Source organism: Musa acuminata, chromosome BXJ3-6, assembly GCF_036884655.1.
Source record: "Musa acuminata AAA Group cultivar baxijiao chromosome BXJ3-6, Cavendish_Baxijiao_AAA, whole genome shotgun sequence".
Lineage (NCBI taxonomy): Eukaryota > Viridiplantae > Streptophyta > Magnoliopsida > Zingiberales > Musaceae > Musa > Musa acuminata.
The window spans coordinates 16,601,883-16,625,982 of record NC_088354.1 but is presented as its reverse complement, the minus strand read 5'-3'; the positions used below and the strand labels follow the sequence as shown (position 1 = coordinate 16,625,982).

The window sequence follows — 24,100 nt, the reverse complement described above, 5'->3', positions numbered from 1 at the left end:
TAATGCTCATCTGCGAATATGACATGTAGGTTCATGGTCCTAAGGTGGGAGACAGAATCACTCATAAATTTTGTTAGTAAAGAAGTTAGAGGGGTATAGTTGTTAGTCGAGAGCTTGAGTTTTTAGAAAGCATCAAAGTAGAGGATATCGATAGAGCTACCTATGTCAATCATGACCCTGTTCACTAGAACTTCAACACCATGTGGTAAGTCGACACCATTGCTCTTAGTCTATTCGGCATGGATCGACCTATGATTGCATTGTATGCTAAATAGATATCTATTATCATGAATCTAGCTAGCATCATTTTGGAGCAATGCTCATCTCCGAATATGACATGCAGGTTCATGGTCCCAAGAGGGGAGATAAAATCTCTCATGAATCCCATAAATGAAGAATACATAGGGTTATGGTTATTAGTCGAGAACCCGAGTTTTTGGAAAGCATCAAAGTAGAGGATATCGGTAGAGCTACATGTGTTGATCATGATCCTATTCACTAAAGCATTGATCATCTTTATCGAAACTATTAAGGCATTATCGAGGTTCAAGTCAAGGTTCTCTATCTCTTCCTTCTTGAAGTTTATCCCTAGGTCACCCTTTATCCTTAGGCTCTTTTCAATGGTAGCATAGACATAAACTTTACAACTTGAAGAGCTATCTTGCCCTAAGGCAGGTCCACCAATGATGATGTCTATCTATCTCTTCATGACTCCTAAAGTCGGGGTGTGGGTTTCTAACGTTTTTGTATGAACCGATCATAGTGTCCCTGGCATATAAATTCTTCAATATATGATCTTTTAAGTTACAACAATCCTCCATGGCATAGTCATAATCTCGGTGGACCTCACAGTATTTGGAACCATCTCTTTTCGCTAATGGAGTCTTCATTGGGTGAGAGTCTTTTAAGAGTCCTTTCTCTTTTATCTATAGAAAAACTTCAGTTCTAAACAAATTTAAGGGGTTTAGCTCATAGCTTAGGTGAGGTAAATTGGGTCATTCATTCCTCCTTTGCCGTGGTGACCTCTGGGTTAGAGTGGATTATAGTTGCTCCTAATTTGGCATCTTGCCTAACTCCTCACGCTTACTAGAGACCATTGTCTTGGTAGAAATGTATTGATTAGTCCTCAGAAGTACCTTTGGTATCATTACTGGTGGCCTTTTCACTAATGACTAGAAGAGATGAGAGGGCTTGAACCCCATCATAAGGTCTTTTTTATGAGCAATGGATGGGCATCCACTATATCTCGAAATTCTTTAGTGAAGCATGTGACAAAGTCTACAAGCATCTCTTCCTTCCCTTGTCTGAGTCCAAGAAGCATTGCTGCTAATGGTCTCAGGAGCACATTTCTAAGAAAGTGAAGTTCAAATTTAAACCAACGAAAGGCAACTTCAGGCGAGCATATCATTCTTGTGCTGGACATCTTAATATGGTTGAGAATGTGTGACACATCTGGGCATCCAAAGTATCATACAACTATATTTGAGCATGAAAAGTTATAATGTGCTCTATCAAGTCAATAATGCCATCGAATGCCTCTAATAACGGGAGGTGAAAGTTTGTTGGAATCGACATTTTCTTATATTTTTTGGGTCAATAGCGATTAACCTAAGTTGGGGTTGACCAACACTTCCCATTTAGATTGTTTAAACTCTCATTACATCTCCTCTAAACATCGATCCGTTTTTCATAGTTGGATCCATATGGAATCTATTAGGAACGAGTCGGTACTAAGAGGGGGGGGTGAATTAGTGCAGCGGTAAAAATTACGTTGGTTATAGAAATTTCTTTTTTTACGATAAAACTGATTTAAAAAATGTTAACTATGAAAGCAATAAGAAGAGCGTAGCAAGTAATGAGAAGGTCGTTTGCAGTTTAAAGTAAATTGCAAAAATGAAGGCAAACCATATTTTTATAGTGGTTCGGTCGTCGTGACCTACATCCACTCCGCCGATTCCTCTTCCATCGAGGCCACCGGCATCTACTATCGGTCTTCCTTCAATAGGCGAAGACCAACCACCTTTTACAACTCAATTCTCCTTTTACTGGGTTTAGGAGATAACCCTTACACCCCCACTTACTCCTCTCTCAAACTATTCTAATACTTAGAACTTTGAGAGGAGTTTCACATACAATTACAACAGAGTTTTCTTTTTTTTTTGCTCTCAGTTGAACTTATTACTAAGCATGAATCATGTTGTCCGGCATGTCATTGGTCCATCGATGCATTGTCCGATTCTTTGGTGCATCGTTCTATCATGTGGCCTATTGCCCAATCGGCCAATTGACCTCTGTAATTTTGATATCCTTAGCACAATATCTGCTCTTCTTGGCCAGATGCCCGAATCTATGGCTTAAAGCCTTCTGTCGATACGTCGACCGATCCTCCGGCCCGATGTCTAATCTTCTGACACGTTTTCCTACAGCCCAACATGATTCTTCTTGCTTTAATTGTCTCTCTCTGATTGAAGAATCCTAGGTACAGGCGGTACCACCACCGTTCTTGGGCAGTACCACCACTGGCAGCATTCACTGTCGATAGTACCATCGCCCAGAATTCCTAGGGCGTTGTTCCCCATGCGGTGCCACCGCCGGCCAAGCTTTCAGCACCCTGGTTGGGCCTTGAATCCGGCCCAAACCAGCACAACTTTGGGTCTACTTGGCCCCTAACAGAATTGATGGGATTACTCCCAATCCCAACTCCAATTATATGCTAACTATGATTCTTAAGACATATTCTAAGAAAAATAAGTCAGGTTTCTTCCGGCGATCTTTCGATGAACTTCTAACGATCTCTTGGCAATATTCCGGTGGACTCTTGGCAAGCTCCTAAACTTCACGATGATCATCTTGGCGAGTTCCGACGAGCATCTTTGGCAAGCTCCTGGACTTCTCGGTTAGTTCCGGCAGAACTTTCGATGAACGTCCGGACTTCCGATGAACTCTCGAACTCCCAACGAAATCGTGTTCTTGACTCCGGGACTTCATTTTGCTTCATGTCTTGCTATCGTAGTTAATCCTACACACATAAAAACACACTTCGATCTAGATAATTATTACTAAGCATGAATCATGTTGTCCGACATGTCATTGGTCCATGGACGCTTCGTCCGATTCTTGGGCGCATCGTCCTCTCTTGCGGCCCATTGCTTAATCGGAAAATTAACCTCCGTAACTCCGATATCCTTGGCACAATATCTGCTCTTCTTGGCCCGATGCCCGAATCTATGTCTCGAATGTCAACTGATCCTCCGCCCCGACGTCCAATCTTCTAACACGTTTTCCTCCGACCCAATATGATTCTTCCTACTTTAATTGTCTCTCCCGATCGAAACATCTTGCATCACTCAAAACGAAGATCAAATCATAAACACTTATTAATTGGTTTAATTATTAAAATCCGATATTCAACAGAATCCTCTAATAAATCCATTGACTAGGTCTCAAATTTAGGCATGGTAGAGTAGTGGTGTGCTTCACAAAATTTCATAGTTGGGGAGTAAAGTGCCCCTTCAACTGGTGGTTTGATGGTTCTCAGGTGCTCCTAGGATATCGACACCACATTAGGTGTAGGAAACTCGATGGGTGTCGACGCCGGTAGCGATTGAGCCAGTGACTGTGGTTGAGCTAGTAGTATCATTTATTGGGATAACTAGGACAAAAGTGGAGCCATGTATCATGCTCGTTAGCATCTACATATGCTAGATGAGGTTTTCAAGAACACCTTGATAGGGATAAGAAGGTGGCTCGAGGTCATCTCCAAGGCTGAAAGGCCTAGGCCAATGAATAGACGCCAGTACCGCATCAACATTTGCTTCGAGGTGGATATGTCCATGTACAAAAAGAGTAGCTGTTGCCCCTCTTGAATGAAAGCGCCATAGTGTCACGAACTTAGTTGGTTTTGCCTAAGTCGTGCGGCACCCTTGCGTATCCATCCGCAAAGGTCAACCTCCCCGAAGCCTCCCAAGGTCCCTTAGGACCCACAAAAGAGAAAACGGGTTAGAGAAAATACCTCACTCGGGATCCACAAGCAAACATTCTAGGAAACACTTCATAGACAATGCAAAAACCAAACAGACTTTATAAGCTCTGAACAGTTGCACAACAAAGGGTCAAAATGGTCCACTATAGATCGAAAATCTCTCACAAGTGTCCACATGACACAACCTTTATTTACAAGCCTAAAGCTGCCATCAAACCCAACTAAAATGGGACTATTAAGCCTTCGGCCATCCCTCTACATGTTGTGCAAAGCATGAACATATCAAAAGACATGGACATACATAAGCATTACATCAAACATCCTGTTTCGAAGTTTGTCCGTGACATTCTCCCCCACGTATTCCTTCGACGTCCTCGTCGAAGCCTTTGTGAACACTGCAACTCCTCGCTTTTGCTGAGTCTTCAATCTTATGCTCTGGTTGCAATGCGCCTCTTGGCTCCCAACTGCTCTCCACTGCTGTTTTTGAGTAGTCGAACCTTTGATCCACCATGTTGCTTCAACTCACCAATGATTTTGACTCTGGTGTGAGGTTGGCTGAGTTGTGTTGATCCTTGTTGATTCTTGTAGATCCTCCATTTGAAAGAAAAAGACCATCATTACTATATGTTAGTCTTTGAAATGCCTCATGTTGCTTGAACTAGGTGGATACTTGTTGGAGCTTTAACAAGCATCGCCTTGCAAACTTTCAAAGTTTTTGGTCCATCCTCCATAAAATTTGCTCATCGACTCTTCTTTCACTTATTTGTCACTTCCAAGTAGATTCGCATCACTTCCGCTTTCGATTGGTATTCTATTGGGAAATGAGGTGGATACTCTACTCTCAATAGCACTGATCACCAATGGTGAGGATTTGGCAACTATTATCTTTTAATATCTTCGAAGGGTCTTTGAACCTGTGTAAAGCTCCTTTGCTGGATAGATAAGAGAATTAGGGTACTCGGTTTCGCCCATTCTCTTAAGGGTTGAGAAGGCAAAGGTTACTTGACTTCGCCCACCTCCTCGAGGTTGTACTCCATGCATCGAGCCGATTAGTGGCCTTCGCTTGCTCTTTGCTCACACTTCTGAAGCACTTGAAGTGTTTGCACTCCTTGCGTTGAGTTAGTTACTGTGATTCACCTTCTCAATGCCATCGAACTTCTGGAATGTAGGAAGTTTTCACCCCAACTTGGAGTAATTCTCTAATAAATTTGGTCGCCTCTGGGATTGTACCATCTTCTCTATTAACCCTGCTGCCTACTCCATTGAGTAGCAAAGGTACAACACCATGTACTGCCTACTTCGTTCCTTGGTCATGCACTCTTGCCTGACTCGAAGTCCTTTACTTTCAGCTATCTTGATGAGAAACTCGTTGACACCGATCTTACGAAGTTCCTTGGCCTCTGCCCTTCAGCCTTGTCTTGGTACTTGGAGTTTGCCTCTGCATACTCCACCTCCTCGGCCCCTTTCACGACCAAGCGCTCTCCCTCCATGAGAGCAAGGGATCAATGACTTTCACGGAAGTCCCACCTCTACGGTACCATGGCGATGCCATGTCCATAGCCCTACTATCCATCGCCTCGCATCTGTATCCCTTTTCTTCACGATTAGTAGATATGTCTCTGTGGCACTCCTCCGAGTCCATCTCCATTCTAACTGATGCTTGATTTTGGGTAGCCAAGTCCCTTTGGACTCGTTGTCGCTTCCTCGCCCCTTTCGACCCCCTGCTTCAATGCCTCTGTGTTCTCCAAGCAGCTCCCTTTGGTCGATGGAAAGACAGATTGCAACTCCCATGCATGGCCTCTGCCATCACGTTGTAGGATTTGCACCAATTCTGTTCTCCTTAGCTTCCGTGGTAGCAACGTTCGTTTACTCAACCTTATCCTCTGACTTGCCAGGCTCCCTTAAGCAAATATGGGCTCTAGAGCAGTCCAACTCTCCAGCTGCTTTGATCATACCTCTGCATGATCAAGTCCCTCCCCTAGGACTCACTGTTACTTGCATTCGAACTTTTTCCTTGGTGGAACATAGCCCCCATATGCTAATGACTAAGGCTTTCATCCGATGCAAAATTCAATGCACGCACGGAAGATCTTCTTCTGCAGTACTATAGCCTTCACTCGAATCCGTAACCCTTCTTACCGTTGTGTTGTTCACCGAAGTGGAGCTTCCAATAGCTCCCGATCATACCTCCGTATGATCTACTCCCTTACGGGACACATTCATGTGTATCGCATTGCCAGGAATTGTTCCACCACGATCCTCTGCACCATGTCGCCTCCTAGTGACATCTCCATTGCATTTTGATCCTTGTGGGATGAACTCGAATTGTGATCCCTCCATATGTGGCCTCTGCCAATATATTGTTAGGTCTCTTCCACCTTCGATTTTGTTCGCTTTTTTGGCAATCGACCTTCATCCGCTCACTCTTAGGTCACACCTAGATGAAGCACCATCTAGAGTCCATCGCCTAGTAGCTCCCAAAGTCCCCCGACTTCACTGCAATTAGTGCACCATTGTTTGGATCCTGGGCCTCTGCCCCTACCAGCACAATCTTCGTTATGCACCACTTCCTTCATGGCAACTTGAATGGCAACACTGTGGCATATTCTTCAAGAGTACCCGCCTCCGCGTCCTCTTGCCCTGTGCCAAGGCCTTCTGAACCCAACTTCGCCTCCGCAAGTTGAGTCGCCTTAGTTCCTCCATCAAATGCTTCTCCGAGATAAGGTGCATAAGCCCAGAAGCTACTTTCTTATTTGGCACCATGCAAGATGAGTCTGCTCCGTCAGAATGAAGGACCCATGGAAAAACATGATCCTGCTCTTGCCTCTGTAAGAGTTCATGTCCTTGACCTCTGTCCAAAGAAAGCACTATGCCTCTACTCCATGTTCCATCTTCTATGCTAGCTTCCTTGATGCGGCTTGGGTACTTCGCCAAGTTACACCCAAGTTGCTCTGCTCCTCGTTTTTGCATTGAATTGATGGTGACCTTCACACCCACCATTCCACGGGTCAACCCTCCCTTGAGTCCAATCTCCATATCGACTCTAAGTGTGCCTTCATTTGTGTTGCTTTGGGTCGTTCCCCCACTTGATCTCGCAATGCATCCACCATTGCATTCTCTCAAGCGAGATCTTGCGACGACTCCTCGCCGCTTGCTCGGTCCATTGAGCTTCGTGGAGTTGTTTGTTGAGGTACTTCTCCTCAACATGTGCTGTCTGTTACACATGATTCTCCCTCTGGAGATCCGGGACTTATCCCTCCTGGATATCTATCCTATTGGAGCAACATCTCTCTTCATTTCAGAGAACACCATCCCCTTGGACTACTCCGATTTACTGAACAAATTATGCATTGTTCTATCTCCTGTAAACACACTTGTTAGATTGCGACTCCACGTCAATACAGCCCCCACTACACCGCTCAAGGCCTAGCAACATGCTAAACTCACTGCACACTTCAGCCTCCTACCAACGTATCCTTCACATGCCGAAGAGAAAGTTTCAATGCTCCATAGCACCGAGTTTCGGTCATCATGGGATGGCCGCGAACATTCCATCGTCTACATACAAGCCTATGTATGAGTACCAAATTCTTCGAGTTAGCAATACCTCTCACCTCTCTGAGCTTTGCACAACTCTTTTGGTCGCCGAGCAACTCATTCCATCTTGCATGGTCTCATCCTTTACCTAGCGCCTCGCTTGCCTTAAGCACCATCAAGTATAGTTGTCAACGTTGAGCCGTAGCTCAAACTCAGCCATCCCAACCTTTGTGTGCTTCGCATTCTTCAAAGCCTGCCTGTTCTCGTGATGCCTCTTACGCGAAGGGTTGGCCATTGCTCTGAATGTGAATCTCAGATGCCCGCTCCTCCGAGCAACTCCTTTTCCCTACATCTCCATGCCCCTTTTTCCCCTAAATGGTCGTGCGTGTGCTGACTGTCCTCAATGCAGCCCCGCTAGGTCCCCCACATTTGCATACTAAGTGTTTCTACGAGTGCTTGTCCCGCTCTGATACCATTTGTCACGGACTTAGTTGGTTTTGCCAAAGTCATGCGGCACCCTTACGTGTCCGTCCGCAAAGGTCAGCCTCCCCGAAGCCTCCCATGGTCCCTTAGGACCCACAAAAGAGAAAACGGGTTAGAGAAAATGTCTCACTCAGGATCCACATGTAAACATTTCAGGAAACACTTCATAGACAATGCAAATTACAAACAAACTTTACAAGCTCTGAACAATTACACAACAAAGGGTCAAAATGGTCCACTATAGATCGAAAATCTCTCACAAATGTCCACATGACACAACCTTTATTTACAAGCCTAAAGCTGCCACCAAACCCAACTAAAATGGGACTATTAAGCCTTCGACCGTCCCTCTATATGTTGTGCAAAGTAAGAACATATCAAAAGACACAGACATATATAAGCATTACATCAAACATCCTGTTTCGAAGTTTATCCATGCCAAAAGGTCAAGGGCAAAGCCTCTTTTCTTAAAAGTTCATTGAGAGAGTTGATGGGCAAGAGTTCTTGTAATATCGGTCCCTTATTCTAGTGCCAAAATGATGAGAGAAGATGTAATTGATATTCCAATCAACCCGGCATGGTCTGGACCCATATGCATAGGTTTGCCCAAAGTGCCTTAAGGTGGAAACACCAAGATCCCGCAGTGCCACCTACATGAAGACCGAGATCTAAAGAGGTCTTGATCCGGTCCCTTTGAAGCCCAAGTTCATAATCCAAATGGTATGAGTATAGACATGAGTAGCCAGAAAAGGTAAGCCCCATTTTCAATTTAGTGGAAACGAGCTTTTATACCTAATCGTAAAGGGATAATATGTTTTTATGAAATATTCTATAAGGAGGTAGTCTTTAACCACCTCTAATAGCCTTTTGTCCACGTGGGCCACAAGGGAGGGTGCGTAAACCATAATTACCTATTTTGGACCATTGCCTATGTGGACAGAGGGTGACATTGTCTTCTCCTTTGATCGTGGACACTATATGGTGGTTGCATGTTGGATGACGATTAGTTGATGGTATACTCTTTTTCACTAATGACAATGAGAGCACTCTCAGGAAAGACGCGGGAGGCAAGGTCCATGGTGACGAGGAAGGCATTGTGGAGAATTAGGTGGCTGCGCACTTCTTTAGCATCCCTTATCTCCCCCTTCCATTCTCTCTTTTGCCTTTCTCCAAACTTGTGATCGACTCACCGGCAATAAGAAGTAGCCTTGTGAATATTTCATGACAACTCATGGATGAGTTTTTTTTGCAAAAGGTAAGAACACCTTCAGTATCTAGGGTCACAGATCGACCGTAGACTGCGTTCAATTAGCTGTTTGCTCTCCAATTGGGCACGGCAATCACTCATTCTTAAGGCCAAAGAATCGAACAAAAAAAGGAGGCCAGCTATCCATTCCTAGTTCAACTATAGTTGGAAGGGGGTAATTATTGTTATTTGTGGCCTCTATGGTAGATTAAGTCAAGAGGCATCAGAGGCGATAATTTACCCAATCAGAGATGTGATGGACAAGTTTTTCCTCTTCACTCTTGCTTTATTTTATTTGCGATCGGTTGGACTAAATTATAGAAATGTTGATCGAATTACTCACCCAAAAATTTAATTAAGATATTTTCCTTTTTTAAATTGATAATTTATTTATTTACCTATTATAATTACATCTCTAAGGAAAGGGTGTGATGATTTTCTATTTCCTCCGTTGAAACATTACGTGCAGTTCAAATCAAGTAGATATTGCCCATTATGCTTGTTTTTCTATGTTATTACTCACATTTAAATACTTCCTTCACATACTACACATTTATACGAACGAAGGATCAAGAGGAAGAAGAAGAAGAAGAAGAAGCTAAGGGTTAGGGTGCATGTCGCCGGAGCAGCTGAGGATGAGAACTGTTATAGCGCTAATCCTTCTGCTTACCTTCGGTACGCGTGAAACCAAACTATTTCTCTTTGTACTTACTTTTTGCTTCTCTCATCTCTGATTCCATAATAATATATTCTAAAGAGTTATACTAATAATCGACCATACAATCTTATTCAAACTTAAGCTTTATCTAATATGCTAGATATTTTTTTTTTTTCAACCAAATATTTGTCATATTTGGTTTGATGAAAATATGTGCAACTTACTTGAAACATTAGAATCACACGTACTCAAATCCCTATATACTTATTTAGATTATGATACATATTTTCTTGTATCAGGTACAACCTTGATGTGTGTTAGTGGTTTGCGTGCAACGGTGACGTCTTCGTCCTCCTCCTCTTCCTCCAAATCGACAAATCGGATAGGAAACCAGTGCAGCATGGATGACATCGTGTTGCACCAAGACGCGACGCCGCCGCTGCCCAGTGGGATCCCAACGTACACGGTGAATGTGCAGAATCTTTGCCCGTTGAAAGACGGGTGTGCCATGGGCCAAATCCACCTAAGCTGCGGCAAGTTTAGCAGCGCTCGCCAAATCAACCCCAGCATCTTCCGCCGCCTCAGCATCAACGACTGCCTCCTCAACGACGGCCGCCCCCTCCGCCCGGGCGAAACCATCTCTTTCCAGTACGCCAACTCCTTCTCTTACCCCATGGCTGTTTCCAGCGCCACCTGCGTCCCCTCAGCCTAAACCTCTACCTTCACCTGCTTTCATTACCAGACACTCAATTTTGGAGTTATTGTTGGTAGATATGGCTGAAATATACGCTTTTAATTTCCGCTTCTTTGATAGTGCACTAACGCACCTTTTGCTGTGGTGAGTGGTCAGAGCAAGTGCGTCAATCGCTGGATGACAGCATTGAGAGCATTGTTTTACGATGGGAAGATCATTAAACACGTCCAAATCAAAGCAGAATATTTAAAGGACATCGTAATTGGAACTAAAATTAGAGTAGTCAAGAAATGTTATTGCACTTGTCGTTCCGATTCCAGCTTCGTTTTAGTGCATTTTAATTCTAATGATACACTGAGCGAGCAAGCTTTGAATCATCAACACCGTCTGAAGTACTTGAGGATGTGTGAATTTGAAGATCTTACATGAAGCTTCTGAGATGAGCAGGTTAGGTAGTAACCCATCTGGACTCAGTTGGGGAAAGAGAACCCATAGTTGCTTGGGATTCATCATTAATAGTGTCCATTTGGGATTGATCCATATGCTCCTTCAAAGGCGAAAGCCTTTGAAGAGGGGTTTGGACTTTTATAATGAAACTAGGAAAAGGGATTTGGACTTTGTGTGTTCGGCTTTCTTGTGATAATGTCTCGAGAGCCTTCTTTTTGGTGATAATACGATCACATCAAATTTGATCACCGATTTAATTTAGTGAAACTAACATTGTGTATTCATATCTTAGACGAGGCAAATTTTTTTCGGAAGGGAAATAGCGTTTGTATCTCATGTCCTTTGCCCTACTTTGGTCAAGAATCGTAGACGCATGTATATCATATCCCACTTCATGCAAAAGACTGTCAAGTTTATCTAACAAAACTCCTCCATCGATCATGGTAGTCTGAATCTATAGGTATTTAAAACCTGTAAGTATCTGTTTAATAAGTTTGGAATGAAAACATATCTTAGAAAATTGTTTTATATATTGTTGTTCTTATAACCATTGGTTAGTTAATAAGGGAATATTTCCTTTAGATGATCTACTAATGTAAATTTCTTCATCAACTCCGATCCATTGACATGAGATGTCCAATAGGTGCTAATTTAATTTCATATGTCAACTCTCAATTAGCCAAAAATAATAGATTTTTGGCCAATTGATTTTGTAAATCTTTGATAGAAAATTAAGGCATTGAAGATGTCATTCAAATAAGGAAGATTTCATTAATGGAAACTAGACAATCTCATAGGAGGCTTCGAAGTTAATCCAATATTAGATTTTTGTTTAAGAATGAAATCCTTTTACTATTGTCCATATTTGGTTCCTCCTTTGGAATCTAATCACATCCAAGATCTAATTAAATATGATGAACTGAGACAGTATTTTGTAAATACATAGTCACCAATGGGAACCAGAGTCTCACTAAGCTAGCTAATTTACCCAATGTTCAATTAAATTGACCCTTATAAATACCTCGATGGAGAGGGAAATAGAGATTGAAACCCATTTAGTCTCTAGCGTGCATGCTTCTTGACCATGATCAATCCTTTCCCGAGCACCTTAAAGGTTTGGTCTTCACTCGAAATCCTCTATTTTTTCTTGTTTGTAGTTTCTTATGGTAGTTATCTCAACTATGTGAGCTCCGATTGGAGGCATGGAGATTGTGGGTGTTGAAAACTTTTAAATCGATAATAATGAGTTTACATCAAACTAATCGTATGGTTCCTACTAACACTAACCATGTGCCATAGTCCATTCTTTTATTCTTGAACAATTTAGCATGCATAAAACAAGTTCAGATGCCCCTTTTCTCTAAAAAGTGATAATAGTATTTTACCCTATCACCAAACTTCTTGCATTTGTAACGTTAAGCTTTTCTTTTGTTACAATGATTCTTCTCTTTATGATTATTTGTGTTACATATTTTTCATCCTCTCTGTGGTCTTTATCTATTGAAATTTTATTATAATTTATTTTTTATCTTCATTTCGATGAACCTCTATCTCTCCCAAGGAATTCACTTAAGTTGCTCTCTTATTCTTTGTGATTGGTTGTTTGATTTACCCTTTATGTTTTCGGAACCAATAAATTTTTTATTAAAATATAATCTCCATAGTTTTATTTTGAAAGTTAGATCAACCCTTATTAGAGATTTGAACCCAAATCAGAGAGCTTAATTGTACGCTCGCTTGTTCGAGCCTTTTAGAACAGGTTCGGCACGACCCCCATCCGAGGTTGCATAGCCATCCATGAATAATGTCCATGCTGGTGGGATATAGGTGTTGATCGCAAGCAAAGGGTGAGATAGTTCCAAAATAAAGTCCAATAACCCCTGTGCCTTTATTGCTGTCCTCGAAACATATCGGATTTCAAACTCATCCAACTCTACTGACCACTTCAATAGTCAACCCGAGACATCAAACGGAAAGAGGACCTATCTGAGTGATTGGTTGGTATTCGCTTACACAACATGCACTTGAAAATAGGAATGAAGCTTCCTTACCAACTAGGTGGCAATGAGGTAAAGGCTTAGAGTTTCATCCGAGGTTGAGGAAGTGAGATGTGGCAATTAGGCAAGGTGGACTTTTAGCCTTTCAAAAGCCTCATGATACTCTTATATCCCTAGGAAGTCCTTTAGATTCTTTAATGCCTGAAAAAAAGGCAAATACCTATCACCCGATTGGGATAAGAATTGGCTAAGCACTGTTATTCACCCTATTAACTATTGGACTTCCCTTACTGACCGAGGTGGTGGCACATCTCTAATATGGCTTTCACATTCTTGGGGTTTATATTTATTCCCCTTTGGTGCATAATAAATCTGAGGAACTTTCCCAAGTTGACTCCGGAAGCACATTTAGTTAGATTGTGGCACATGTTGAAGTTCTTTGGGACTTCAAATGTTTCCGTTAAGTCTGTCAAATGCAATTCGATTGTCCAACTTTTTACTATCATGTCAACTACATACACTTCAATGTTTCTTTCGATCTTGTGTTTTAATATCTTGTTCACCATTCTTTGGTACATCACCTCCACATTTTTTAACCTAAATAGCATGACTCGGAAGCAAAATATGTCTCATTCGGTGAAAAAGAAAGTGTGTTAAGGATCCTCTCATGCCATTCTGATTTGATTATAAATTGAGAATGCTTCCATAAAAATGGGGAGCTTATGACTAGAGGTAGAATTAACAACCTAATCAATCTAAGGAAGTGGATAGCTATCATTTGGATATGCTTCATTGAAATTGGTATAATCAACACACAACCTCCAATTTTCATTGGACGTTTGAATGAGTATAACATTGGCAAACCATTGGGGGTTCTGCATCTCAAGAATAAATCGAACTCCTGATAACTTATCTACCTCATCAGAAATTACCTACTAGTGGTTGGGAGCAAACTTCTAAGGCCTTTGCTTCACTAACTTGCCTTCGAAATAATGTTCAAGTGATGTTGAACTACGTTGGGGTCGATTCCTAACATGCCTCTCAGTGATCACGTAAATACCTCGGTGTTCTCCTAAAGAAAGTTGATGAGTTGCACTTGTCTCTCTTTAGGAAGTGTCATTTCAACCTTGACAACTCGATCAATTCTAGCCTTGTTTAGGGCAGCCTCAATCAGCGGCTCCATCAGTTTAGGATGTGAGGTGGACTTGGGCGAAGCCTTTGGTGTCTATAGGTGGCATTTTAGACTGAGCCTTCTTCGATAGAGAGATCACCGTCAGGTAGAACTAGCACGACTCCCTTGGGTTACTTCTTAGCTCCCCAATTCCAATTCCCATTAAAAAATTCATTACTGTGTTAAAGATTGACACCACCACCCTTAGGCTATTTAATGTGGTTCGGTCTATGATTGCGTTGTATATTAAGGGGATATCTACCACCATAAATATAGCCAACATTGTTTTGGAATAATGCTCATCTTCGAATATGACATGCAGATTCACGGTCCTATGGTGGGAGAGAGAATCACTCATAAATTTTGTTAGTAAAGAAGTTAGAGGGGTATAGTTGTTAGTCGAGAGCTTGAGGTTTAGAAAGCATCAAAGTAAAGGATATCGATAGAGCTACCTATGTCAATCATGACCCTGTTCACTAGAACTTCAACACCATGTGGTAGGTCGACACCATTGCCCTTAGTCTGTTCTGCATGGAATGACCTATGATTGCATTGTATGCTAAATAGATATCCACCACCAGGAATCTAGCTAGCATTATTTTGGAGTAATACTCATCTCCGAATAAGACATGCAGTTTCATGGTCCCAAGAGGGGAGATAAAATTGCTCATGAATCCCATAAATGAAGAAAACATAGGGTTATAGTTATTAGTCGAGAACCCGAGTTTTTGGAAAGCATCAAAGTAGAGGATAACGGTAGAGCTACATGTGTTGATCATGATCTATTCACCAAAGCATTGATTATCTTTATTGAAACTATTGAGGCATCATCAAGGTTCAGGTCAAGGTTCTCTATCTCTTCCTTCTTGAAGTTTATCTCAAGGTCACCCTTTATCCTTAGGATCTTTTCAATGGTGGCATAGACATAAGCTTTACAACTTGAGGAGCTATCTCGCCCTAAGGCAGGTCCACCAATGATGATGTAAATCTATCTCTTCATGACTCCTAAAGCCGGGGTGTGGGTTTCCAACGTGTTTGGATGAGCCGATCATAGTGTCCCTAGCATATAAATTTGTCAATATATGATTTTTCAAGTTACAACAATCCTCCATGGAATGGTCATAATCTCGATGGAACTCGCAGTATTTGAAACCATATCTTTTTGCTAATGGAGTCTTCATTGGGTGAGAGTCTTTTAAGAGCCCTTTCTCTTTTATCTATAGAAAAACTTCAGTTCTAAACAAATTTACGGGGGTTAGCTCATACCTTGAGTGAGATAACTTGGGTCATTCGTTCCTCCTTTGCCATGGTGACCTCTGGGTTATAGTGGATTATAGTTGCTTCAACTTTGGCATCTTGCCTAACTCCTCACGCTTACTAGAGACCATTGTCTTGGTAGCAATATATTAATTAGTCCTCAAAAGTACCTTTGGTATCATTATTGGTGACTTTTCGCTAATGAGTAAAAGAGATGAGAGGGCTTAAACCCCATCATAAGGTCTTTTTTATGAGCAATTGATGGGCATCACTTGTATCTCGAAATTCATTAGTGAAGCATGTCACAAAGTCAACAAGCATCACTTCCTTCCTTTGTCTGAGTCCAAGAAGCATTGTTGTTAATGGTCTCGGGAGCACATTTCCAAGAAAGTGAAGTTCAAATTTAAACCAACAAAAAGCAACTTCAGGCGAGCATATCATTCTTGTGCTGGACATCTTAATATGGTTGAGAATGTGTGACACATCAGGGCATCCAAAGTATCATACAACTATATTTGAGCATGAAAAGTTATAATGTGCCCCATCAAGTCGATAATGCCATCGAATGCCTCTAATGATGGGAGGTGAAAGTTTGTTGGAATCGACATTTTCTTAGATTTTCTGGGTCAATAGCGATCAACCTAAGTTGGGGTTGACCAAAACTTCCCATTTGGATTGTTTAAACTCTCGTTACATCTCCTCTAAACATCGATCCATGTTTCATAGTTGGATCCATATGGAATCTATTAGGAACGAGTCGGCACTAAGAGGGGGGGGGGGTGAATTAGTGCAGCGGTAAAAATTATGTCGGTTATGGAAATTTTATTTTGTACGATAAAACTGATTTAAAAAATACTTAACTATGAAAGCAATAAGAAGAGCGTACCAAGTAATGAGAAGGCCGTTTGCAGTTTAATGTAAATTACACAAATGAAAGGCAAACCATATTTTTATAGTGGTTCGGTTGTCGTGACCTACATCCACTCCGCCGATTCCTCTTCCGTCGAGGCCACCAGCATCTACTATCGGTATTCCTTCAATAGGCGAAGACCAACCACCTTTTACAACTCGATTCTCCATTTACCGGATTTAGGAGATAACCCTTACACCCCCACTTACTCCTCTCTCAAACTATTCCAACACTTAGAACTTTGAGATGAGTTTCACACACAATTACAATAGAGTTTCCTTTCTTTTTGCTCTCAATTGAACTTATTTCTAAGCATGAATCATGTTGTCTAGCATGTCATTGGTCCATCGACGCTTCACCCAATTCTTCGGTGCATCGTCCTCTCTCGTGGCCTATTGTCCAATCGGCCAGTTGACCTCCGCAACTCCGATATCCTTGGCACAATATCTGCTCTTCTTGGCTTGATGCTCGAATCTATGGCTTGAAGCCTTCTGTCGATACGTCGACTAATCCTCCGGCATGATGTCTAATCTTTTGATACGTTTTCCTCCAGCCCAACATGATTCTTCTTGCTTTAATTGTCTCTCTCTGATCGAAGAATCCTAGGTACTAACGGTACCACCGCCATTCCTAGGTGGTACCACCATTGGTAGCATTCACTGTTGATAGTACCACCGCCCAGAATTCCTAGGGTGTTGTTCCCCATGCGTTGCCACCGCCGGCAAAGCTTTCAGCACCCTGGTTGGGCCTTGAATCCGACCCAAACCAGCACAACTTTGGGCCTAGTTGGCCTCTAATAGAGTTGATGGGATTACCTCCCAATTCCAAATCTAATTAGATGCTAACTATGATTCCTAAGACATATTCTAAGAAAAATAAGTCTGGTTTCTTCCGGCGATCTTTCGGCGAACTTCCGACGATCTCTCGGCAATGTTCCGACGAACTCCTGGCAAGCTCCTGGACTTCACGATGATATTCTTGGTAAGTTCCGATGAGCTTCTTTGGCAAGATTCTGGACCTCTCGGTTGGTTCTGGCAGAACTTTCGACGAACGTCCGGATTTTCGACGAACTCTCGAACTCCCAACGAAATCGCGTTCTTGACTCCGGGACTTCATTTTGCTTTATGTCTTACTATCATAGTTAATCTTGCACACAAAAAAATACACTTCGATCTAGACAATTATTACTAAGCATGAATCATGTTGTCCGGCATGTCATTGGTCCATCGACGCTTCGTCAGATTCTTCGGCTCATCGTCCTCTCTTGCGGCCTAAAGCTCAATCCGCCATTTGACCTCCACAACTCCGATAGATTTGGCACAATATCTGCTCTTATTGGCCCTATGTCCGAATCTATGGCTCGAAGCCTTCTGACGATACGTCGATCGATCCTTCGGCCCGACGTCTAATCTTCTAACACGTTTTCCTCAGGCCCAATATGATTTTTCCCGCTTTAATTGTCTCTCTCTGATCGAAGCATCCTACATCACTCAAAACGTAGATCAAATCATAAACGCTTATCAATTGGTTTCACCATCAAAATTCAAGATTCAATAGAATCCCCTAATAAATCCATTTACTAGGTCTCAAATTTAGGCATGGTAGAGTAGTGGTGTGCTCCACAAAATTTCATAGTTGGGGAGTAAAGTGCCCCTTCAACTGGTGGTTTGATGGTTCTCAGGTGCTCCTAGGATATCGACACCACATTAGATGCAGGAAACTCGATTGGTGTCGATGCCGGTAGCGATTGAGCCAGTGACTATGGTTGAGCTAGTAATATCATTTATTGTGATAACTAGGACATAATTGGAGCCATATATCATGCTCGTTAGCATCTACATATGCTAGATGAGGTTTTCAAGAACACCTTGAAGGGGATAAGAAGGTGGCTCAAGGTCATCCCCAAGGCTTAAAGGCCTAGGCCAATGAATAGACGCCAGTACCTCATCAACATTTGCTTCGAGGTGGTTATGTCCATGTACGAAAAAGTAGTTGTTGCTCCTCTCGGATGAAAGTGCCATAGGTCAAGGGCAAAGCCTCTTTTCTTAAAAGTTCATTGAGAGAGTTGATGGGCAAGAGTTCTTGTAATATCGGTCCCTTATTCTAGTGCCAAAATGATGAGGGAAGATGTAATTGATATTCCAATCAACCCGGCATGGTCTGGACCCGTATGCATAGGTTTGCCCAAAGTGCCTTAAGGTGGAAACACCAAGATCCCGCAGTGCCACCTACATGAAGACCGAGATCTAAAGAGGTCTTGATCCGGTCCCTTTGAAGCCCAAGTTCATAATCCAAATGGTATGAGTATAGACATGAGCAGCCAGAAAAGGTAAGCCCCATTTTCAATTTAGTGGAAACGAGCTTTTATACCTAATCGTAAAGGGATAATATGTTTTTATGAAATATTCTATAAGGAGGTAGTCTTTAACCACCTCTAATAACCTTTTGTCCACGTGGGCCACAAGGGAGGGTGCGTAAACCATAATTATCTATTTTGGACCATTGCCTATGTGGACAGAGGGTGACATTGTCTTCTCCTTTGATCGTGGACACTTTATGGTGGTTGCATGTTGGATGACGATTAGTTGATGGTATACTCTTTTTCACTAATGACAATGAGAGCACTCTCAGGAAAGACGCGGGAGGCAAGGTCCATGGTGACGAGGAAGGCATTGTGGAGAATTAGGTGGCTGCGCACTTCTTTAGCATCCCTTATCTCCCCCTTCCATTCTCTCTTTTGCCTTTCTCCAAACTTGTGATCGACTCACCGGCAATAAGAAGTAGCCTTGTGAATATTTCATGACAACTCATGGATGAGTTTTTTTTGCAAAAGGTAAGAACACCTTCAGTATCTAGGGTCACAGATCGACCGTAGACTTCGTTCAATTAGCTGTTTGCTCTCCAATTGGGCACGGCAATCACTCATTCTTAAGGCCAAAGAATCGAACAAAAAAAGGAGGCCAGCTATCCATTCCTTGTTCAACTATAGTTGGAAGGGGGTAATTATTGTTATTTGTGGCCTCTATGGTAGATTAAGTCAAGAGGCATCAGAGGCGATAATTTACCCAATCAGAGATGTGATGGACAAGTTTTTCCTCTTCACTCTTGCTTTATTTTATTTGCGATCGGTTGGACTAAATTATAGAAATGTTGATCGAATTACTCACCCAAAAATTTAATTAAGATATTTTCCTTTTTTAAATTGATAATTTATTTATTTACCTATTATAATTACATCTCTAAGGAAAGGGTGTGATGATTTTCTATTTCCTCCTTTCAAACATTACGTGCAGTTCAAATCAAGTAGATATTGCCCATTATGCTTGTTTTTCTATGTTATTACTCACATTTAAATACTTCCTTCACATACTACACATTTATACGAACGAAGGATCAAGAGGAAGAAGAAGAAGAAGAAGCTAAGGGTTAGGGTGCATGTCGCCGGAGCAGCTGAGGATGAGAACTGTTATAGCGCTAATCCTTCTGCTTACCTTCGGTACGCGTGAAACCAAACTATTTCTCTTTGTACTTACTTTTTGCTTCTCTCATCTCTGATTCCATAATAATATATTCTAAAGAGTTATACTAATAATCGACCATACAATCTTATTCAAACTTAAGCTTTATCTAATATGCTAGATATTTTTTTTTTTTCAACCAAATATTTGTCATATTTGGTTTGATGAAAATATGTGCAACTTACTTGAAACATTAGAATCACACGTACTCAAATCCCTATATACTTATTTAGATTATGATACATATTTTCTTGTATCAGGTACAACCTTGATGTGTGTTAGTGGTTTGCGTGCAACGGTGACGTCTTCGTCCTCCTCCTCTTCCTCCAAATCGACAAATCGGATAGGAAACCAGTGCAGCATGGATGACATCGTGTTGCACCAAGACGCGACGCCGCCGCTGCCCAGTGGGATCCCAACGTACACGGTGAATGTGCAGAATCTTTGCCCGTTGAAAGACGGGTGTGCCATGGGCCAAATCCACCTAAGCTGCGGCAAGTTTAGCAGCGCTCGCCAAATCAACCCCAGCATCTTCCGCCGCCTCAGCATCAACGACTGCCTCCTCAACGACGGCCGCCCCCTCCGCCCGGGCGAAACCATCTCTTTCCAGTACGCCAACTCCTTCTCTTACCCCATGGCTGTTTCCAGCGCCACCTGCGTCCCCTCAGCCTAAACCTCTACCTTCACCTGCTTTCATTACCAGACACTCAATTTTGGAGATATTGTTGGTAGATATGGCTGAAATATACGCTTTTAATTTCCGCTTCTTTGATAGTGCACTAACGCACCTTTTGCTGTGGTGAGTGGTCAGAGCAAGTGCGTCATTCGCTGGATGACAGCATTGAGAGCATTGTTTTACGATGGGAAGATCATTAAACACGTCCAATTCAAAGCAGAATATTTAAAGGACATCGTAATTGGAACTAAAATTAGAGTAGTCAAGAAATGTTATTGCACTTGTCGTTCCGATTCCAGCTTCGTTTTAGTGCATTTTAATTCTAATGATACACTGAGCGAGCAAGCTTTGAATCATCAACACCGTCTGAAGTACTTGAGGATGTGTGAATTTGAAGATCTTACATGAAGCTTCTGAGATGAGCAGGTTAGGTAGTAACCCATCTGGACTCAGTTGGGGAAAGAGAACCCATAGTTGCTTGGGATTCATCATTAATAGTGTCCATTTGGGATTGATCCATATGCTCCTTCAAAGGCGAAAGCCTTTGAAGAGGGGTTTGGACTTTTATAATGAAACTAGGAAAAGGGATTTGGACTTTGTGTGTTCGGCTTTCTTGTGATAATGTCTCGAGAGCCTTCTTTTTGGTGATAATACGATCACATCAAATTTGATCACCGATTTAATTTAGTGAAACTAACATTGTGTATTCATATCTTAGACGAGGCAAATTTTTTTCGGAAGGGAAATAGCGTTTGTATCTCATGTCCTTTGCCCTACTTTGGTCAAGAATCGTAGACGCATGTATATCATATCCCACTTCATGCAAAAGACTGTCAAGTTTATCTAACAAAACTCCTCCATCGATCATGGTAGTCTGAATCTATAGGTATTTAAAACCTGTAAGTATCTGTTTAATAAGTTTGGAATGAAAACATATCTTAGAAAATTGTTTTATATATTGTTGTTCTTATAACCATTGGTTAGTTAATAAGGGAATATTTCCTTTAGATGATCTACTAATGTAAATTTCTTCATCAACTCCGATCCATTGACATGAGATGTCCAATAGGTGCTAATTTAATTTCATATGTCAACTCTCAATTAGCCAAAAATAATAGATTTTTGGCCAATTGATTTTGTAAATCTTTGATAGAAAATTAAGGCATTGAAGATGTCATTCAAATAAGGAAGATTTCATTAATGGAAACTAGACAATCTCATAGGAGGCTTCGAAGTTAATCCAATATTAGATTTTTGTTTAAGAATGAAATCCTTTTACTATTGTCCATATTTGGTTCCTCCTTTGGAATCTAATCACATCCAAGATCTAATTAAATATGATGAACTGAGACAGTATTTTGTAAATACATAGTCACCAATGGGAACCAGAGTCTCACTAAGCTAGCTAATTTACCCAATGTTCAATTAAATTGACCCTTATAAATACCTCGATGGAGAGGGAAATAGAGATTGAAACCCATTTAGTCTCTAGCGTGCATGCTTCTTGACCATGATCAATCCTTTCCCGAGCACCTTAAAGGTTTGGTCTTCACTCGAAATCCTCTATTTTTTCTTGTTTGTAGTTTCTTATGGTAGTTATCTCAACTATGTGAGCTCCGATTGGAGGCATGGAGATTGTGGGTGTTGAAAACTTTTAAATCGATAATAATGAGTTTACATCAAACTAATCGTATGGTTCCTACTAACACTAACCATGTGCCATAGTCCATTCTTTTATTCTTGAACAATTTAGCATGCATAAAACAAGTTCAGATGCCCCTTTTCTCTAAAAAGTGATAATAGTATTTTACCCTATCACCAAACTTCTTGCATTTGTAACGTTAAGCTTTTCTTTTGTTACAATGATTCTTCTCTTTATGATTATTTGTGTTACATATTTTTCATCCTCTCTGTGGTCTTTATCTATTGAAATTTTATTATAATTTATTTTTTATCTTCATTTCGATGAACCACTATCTCTCCCAAGGAATTCACTTAAGTTGCTCTCTTATTCTTTGTGATTGGTTGTTTGATTTACCCTTTATGTTTTCGGAACCAATAAATTTTTTATTAAAATATAATCTCCATAGTTTTATTTTGAAAGTTAGATCAACCCTTATTAGAGATTTGAACCCAAATCAGAGAGCTTAATTGTACGCTCGCTTGTTCGAGCCTTTTAGAACAGGTTCGGCACGACCCCCAACCGAGGTTGCATAGCCATCCATGAATAATGTCCATGCTGGTGGGATATAGGTGTTGATCGCAAGCAAAGGGTGAGATAGTTCCAAAATAAAGTCCAATAACCCCTGTGCCTTTATTGCAGTCCTCGAAACATATCGGATTTCAAACTCATCCAACTCTACTGACCACCTTAATAGTCAACCTGAGACATCAAACGGAAAGAGGACCTATCTGAGTGATTGGTCGGTAATCGCTTACACAGCACGCACTTGAAAATAGGAATGAAGCTTCCTTACCACCTAGGTGACAATGAGGTAAAGGCTTAGAGTTTCATCCGAGGTAGAGGTAGTGAGATGTGGCAATTAGGCAAGGTGGACTTTTAGCCTTTCAAAAGCCTCATGATACTCTTCTATCCGTAGGAAGTCCTTTAGATTCTTTAATGCCTGAAAAAAAGGCAGATACCTATCACCCGATTGGGTTAAGAATCAACTAAGCACTGTTATTCATCCTGTTAAGTATTGGACTTCGTTTACTGACCGAGGTGGTGGCACATCTCTAATATAACTTTCACATTCTTGGGGTTTTCATTTATTCTCCTTTGGTGCATAATAAATCTGAGGAACTTTCCCAAGTTGACTCCGGAAGCACAGTTAGTAAGATTATGACACATGTTGAACATCTTTGAGACTTAAAATGTTTCCACTAAGTCTGTCAAATGCGATTTGGTTGTCCAACTTTTTGCTGTCATGTCATCTACATGCACTTCAATGTTTCTTATGATCTAGTGTTTTAATATCTTGTTCACCATTCTTTGGTACATCACCTCTACATTTTTTAACCTGAATAGCATGACTCGGTAGCAAAATATGTCTCATTCAGTGAAAAAGAAAGTGTGTTGATGATCCTCTCATGCCATTTTGATTTGATTATAAATTGAGAATGCTTCCATAAAAATGGGGAGCTTATGACCAGAGGTAGAATTAACAACCTAATCAATCTAACGAAGTGGAGAGCTATCATTTGGATATGCCTCGTTGAAATTGGTATAATCAACACACATCCTCCAATTTTCATTAGACGTTTGAATGAGTATAACATTGGCAAACCATTGGGGGTTCTGCATCTCAACAATAAACTGAACTCCTAACAACTTATCTACCTCATCATTAATTATGTACTGGTGGTTGGGAGCAAACTTCTAAGGCATTTGCTTCACTAACTTACCTTCGAAGTAATGTTCAAGTGATGTTGAACTACGTTGGGGTCGATTCCTAACATGTCTCTCAGTGATTACATAAATACCTCCATGTTCTCCCAAAGGAAGTTGATGAGTTGCACTTGTC

The 24,100-nt window shown here is 41.3% G+C and overlaps 2 protein-coding genes across 2 annotated transcripts; both read left to right on the top strand.

The window, feature by feature from the left end:
- The first annotated feature begins 10,216 nt into the window (after positions 1 to 10,216).
- On the top strand, positions 10,217 to 10,618 carry LOC135641375 (TPD1 protein homolog 1-like). The gene has a single exon (XM_065156732.1). The coding sequence runs from the start codon at positions 10,217 to 10,219 to the stop codon at positions 10,616 to 10,618; it is 402 nt and encodes a 133-aa protein (XP_065012804.1).
- A 9,553-nt stretch (positions 10,619 to 20,171) lies between these two features.
- On the top strand, positions 20,172 to 20,573 carry LOC135641374 (TPD1 protein homolog 1-like). The gene has a single exon (XM_065156731.1). The coding sequence runs from the start codon at positions 20,172 to 20,174 to the stop codon at positions 20,571 to 20,573; it is 402 nt and encodes a 133-aa protein (XP_065012803.1).
- The last annotated feature ends 3,527 nt before the right edge of the window (positions 20,574 to 24,100 follow it).

Bases quoted from the DNA above. Each gene is read 5' to 3' on its own strand.
- LOC135641375 (XM_065156732.1), top strand. From the start codon at position 10,217: ATGTGTGTTAGTGGTTTGCGTGCAACGGTGACGTCTTCGTCCTCCTCC.
- LOC135641374 (XM_065156731.1), top strand. From the start codon at position 20,172: ATGTGTGTTAGTGGTTTGCGTGCAACGGTGACGTCTTCGTCCTCCTCC.